General features: G+C 33.0%; 1 protein-coding gene across 1 annotated transcript; it reads left to right on the forward strand.

The window, feature by feature from the left end:
- Nucleotides 1–529: 529 nt before the first annotated feature.
- LOC131060771 (two-component response regulator ARR17) lies at nucleotides 530–2,788 on the forward strand. The gene is made up of 5 exons (XM_057994157.2): nucleotides 530–1,403; nucleotides 1,520–1,596; nucleotides 1,701–1,778; nucleotides 1,872–1,942; nucleotides 2,242–2,788. The coding sequence occupies exons 1-5, from the start codon at nucleotides 1,289–1,291 to the stop codon at nucleotides 2,444–2,446; spliced, it is 546 nt and encodes a 181-aa protein (XP_057850140.1). The 5' UTR covers nucleotides 530–1,288; the 3' UTR covers nucleotides 2,447–2,788.
- The last annotated feature ends 1,029 nt before the right edge of the window (nucleotides 2,789–3,817 follow it).

Genomic DNA, 3,817 nt, shown 5'->3' on the forward strand with positions numbered 1-3,817 from the left:
TTAATATTATATAACAATAAAAATTAAAAATAATATAAAAATAATTAAAAACAAGTAAGCATTAAGAATGAATCTATTTGTGCATCAATTAAATCAAATCAAACACCACTAAATATCTATAATATCTATAATGTAGATAGAAAATAGTGGAAAATGGTGGAAAATAGAAGTGTAGAAGCACATGATAAAGAATTAAAAACGAGTAAACATAAAGAATTAAAAACAAATAAGCATTAAAAATGAATCTATTTGTGCATCAACTAAATCAAATCAAACACCACTAAATATCTATTATATAGATGGAAAATGGTAGAAAATGGAAGTGTAGAAGCACATGATAAAGACTTTTATCCACTGCAACTTAAAAATAAGATTTTAAATCAGGCATTAGATATACAAATATAATCTGCAGGATATAAATCGAATCCCCTACAATCGAAATACTACAAAACCTTCAGATACGCTGACTCTGCGAATAAAATTTTCTCAAAAAGGTGAGCAGATACTTTAAAAAAATGGAAGCTGCCCGCCATTGAATTATTAAAATGAGAACATAGTTTTAAAGCAAATCGAATATTCAATGCCAAAAGCTCAAATCTTGGGCAGATTTGGTAGGGCCACGCGCTTCACCCAAAATCATAAATCTCCGACCATAATAATAAATCATGACTCCTTGTTGTTGAAGGATTCGATCATTAAAACTCATTCATTCATTGAATTGACTGTAAAAAATGCGATTTCTTGAATGTGAAAGGATTACAATCAAGATCAGGGATCCGGTTTTGTGGTAGTCAAGATCATCCAGCTGCAGCGGTTTCAAATTACACGGAGTTTTTCTTCTACATAAGCGCTAGATTGGGTGGTTGCTCTTCCCTGCACATAAATCGGCTTTTGATCTTCTCTCACGCGGCAAATTCTGTTAATTTGGAGATTTTGAATATCGGATTTCACAGATTTCTCAATTGGGTATTCAAAATTTCATCGAATTTCGTCCTATTTCAGTCCGATTTGCTCCATCATCAATTGGAATTAAGTCCCAAATTGGGAAGAAGAAGAAATAGAAATCTGCTGGTCCAGGACAGTTGATTGAAACGTTCAGATTTCCAGCAGGGTTGTGAAATTTCAGTTGGATTCGGTTATGAGTGGTCGAGATTTGATGAATTTGGAATGAATATATATTAGGGTTTCTTAAGCGGGATCTTTGCTATAAGAATCGATATTGTTTGGTTCAGACTGGAATTGAAAGGAGTTCATTCAAGTGTGCTGCCGATTTTTGAAGAAAGAAGAAATGGGGCACAATCAAAATGAGGCCACCATATGTGAATTTCATGTCCTTGCTGTTGATGACAGTGCTCTGGATAGAAAAATCATTGAACGGCTATTGAGAAGCTCTTCTTATCAAGGTAAATCTTGCAAACAGGACATATACTCCCTGTTTGAATATCAACTTTGGTCATTGATTTGCAGCAAAATAACTGAATGTTTTTTTTTCTGATGAGTTTGTTGTTGGTTTTGGCAGTGACAAGTGTTGACAGTGTGAGAAAAGCTCTGGAGTTCCTTGGTTTAGAAGATGACCAGCAAGGCATAAATGGTGATGTATGTATCGACTCAAAGCATTTCAGAGAATCTGTGACCTACTGTTGTATATATTCAGTCTTTGTCTAATGAAATCGAGTCCTTTGATTTGTTGTGTGATGCAGAAGATGAAGGTGAATATGATAGTAACAGATTACAGTATGCCAGAACTCACAGGCTATGACTTGCTTAGGAGAGTTAAGGTATTTTACACTACACAACTTCAGCTCTTCCATGATTTTTTTCAAAACTAAAATTGGTTCTTATTTTAGACTGCTACAAATTCCTTGTAACAGGAGTCTTCAAGACATAAGGATATTCCTGTGGTGATTGTATCTTCAGAAAATGTGGAGTCACGAATCAGCAGGTAAGACATGTTAGCATTCTCCAAATATTTGGTCTGTAAATATGCCTCACCAAGCTGAAATGACTATTTTTTAGGATGCACCAATACATAAGTTATCTTCATATATCATCTTTTATGTATTGATACATTCTAAGAACTGAATCATCATTTCCTCACCAAACACCCATTTCCTCACCAAACACCCAAATTTGGTGTTCTATTGTGAATTTAGAAGCAATCACAGACATCTTATTGTTTATTTTTCTTGTTGGCAAATATAGTTCTGATTCATTTAATCAATCTTTCTGTTTTATGAACAGGTATTTGTCAGGAGGTGCAGAAAAATTCATATTAAAGCCTGTGAAGTTATCAGATGTTCAGACCCTGAGATCTCACATGCTCCATTGTAGTTCATCTTGTAGAAAGCAAGAAAGGCTCCCTTCAAATAAAAGGAAAAACATGTTTGGAAGCATTTCTCCACAACCAGAGAAGAAACCCAGATTCAGTGAACAAGATATCCCCTAGATACAATTTCATCACCCAAAGGCCAAGACCAAATTATTTAAATATTTTTATTTTGTGAGAGTGTTAATCATGTGGCAGTCTTCTGAAACTCAATTCAGAGTCATTTTCTCATGATAAATCATTTCTGTAGGACCTTTTAGTTCATACACATTATTTGTGAATAATCATGAGTACTAATTTATTTCAAGGTCCTCTAAATTTTGTTTAACCTAACTGAGTCTGAATCCCAATGCATGGGAAATGTGATCTTTCAAGAAGAGAGATTCTATTTGCTGAAGAGAAGCATACTGATCTGGAATGTAAAAGCCGGACAACTTATGAACTCTTTTAACATCTTCTAAAGGCTGAGAGTAGGAAATAAATTATCATTGATACAATTATTTTTAAAATTCACTCATTTGATTAATAACAATAGATTAGTGAAATGAGGTTGACTATTTATATTTTGAAGGTTAAAATTGTTGCTGATTTGGTAAAAGTGTTCAAGGTTAATATTTAAATAGAGCGAACTAAACATTCATAGATCTCAATTTCGATTAACTCAATCTTAGTACCCACATTTATAGACTATCACTTAATCCCAATACCCACATTCACAGACTAACCCACCTACCTAAGTTGAATCCAATCTTGTCCATCTCATGACTAGGGGAAGCATACCAATAGTGGTTTTAGCTAACTTCGTGCACCCACAAATCCTATACGGTAAATTCGATTTCAACGAATTCGTCTGTTGTTTTCATATGCAACTTAATTGCTTATAACTAAAGTTTTGGCTTCTAGGTAGTAACGAGTTGTGGGGTCAGTTATGCACACAAGGGTCAAAAAGTACACATTTCAAAGTGTCGCCCAATACCTACTTAAAGATGTTCCCATAACTGTCAACTCAAAATTGCCAGTACTTATGGACAAATGTCTTAGTAGTTTTTCAAAAATGTCCTAGTAGTGGTGCACAAATGAACCAATTATGGATCAAAAAAGTTCGGCTATTACTACATGTCAAACTTATTAATGAGCTTTTCATTATCATTTTTTGGCTCCTTTAAAATTAATAATTGGAGGGTTGGGTGCATAAGGAGTGAATGGTTATTGGAACGTGGTCCACTACAAGTGCTCTTTCCCTAATATATAAATGTGGATTATCTACTTTTTGTTGTAAATATAATTAAATTTTATACAAGATGTGTCGCAATAAAAAAGTAAGACCATCACAAATTTATTAAGATCATTATAAAAATATGTCTGCTCATGATATAACTTTTAATTTTTTTTTTAATTTTTTTTTATATTATCTACTTTTTGTTGTAAATATAATTAAATTTTATAAAAGATGTGTTGCAATAAAAAAGTAAGACCATCAAAAATTTATTA

The sequence above is a fragment of the Cryptomeria japonica genome, chromosome 10 (assembly GCF_030272615.1).
Source record: "Cryptomeria japonica chromosome 10, Sugi_1.0, whole genome shotgun sequence".
In the NCBI taxonomy this organism is placed as follows: domain Eukaryota; kingdom Viridiplantae; phylum Streptophyta; class Pinopsida; order Cupressales; family Cupressaceae; genus Cryptomeria; species Cryptomeria japonica.

Bases quoted from the DNA above. Each gene is read 5' to 3' on its own strand.
- LOC131060771 (XM_057994157.2), top strand. From the start codon at position 1,289: ATGGGGCACAATCAAAATGAGGCCACCATATGTGAATTTCATGTCCTT. The intron at 1,597-1,700 runs GTATGTATCGAC...TGTGTGATGCAG, and splicing joins AGCAAGGCATAAATGGTGAT to AAGATGAAGGTGAATATGAT. The intron at 1,943-2,241 runs GTAAGACATGTT...TTTTATGAACAG, and splicing joins GTGGAGTCACGAATCAGCAG to GTATTTGTCAGGAGGTGCAG.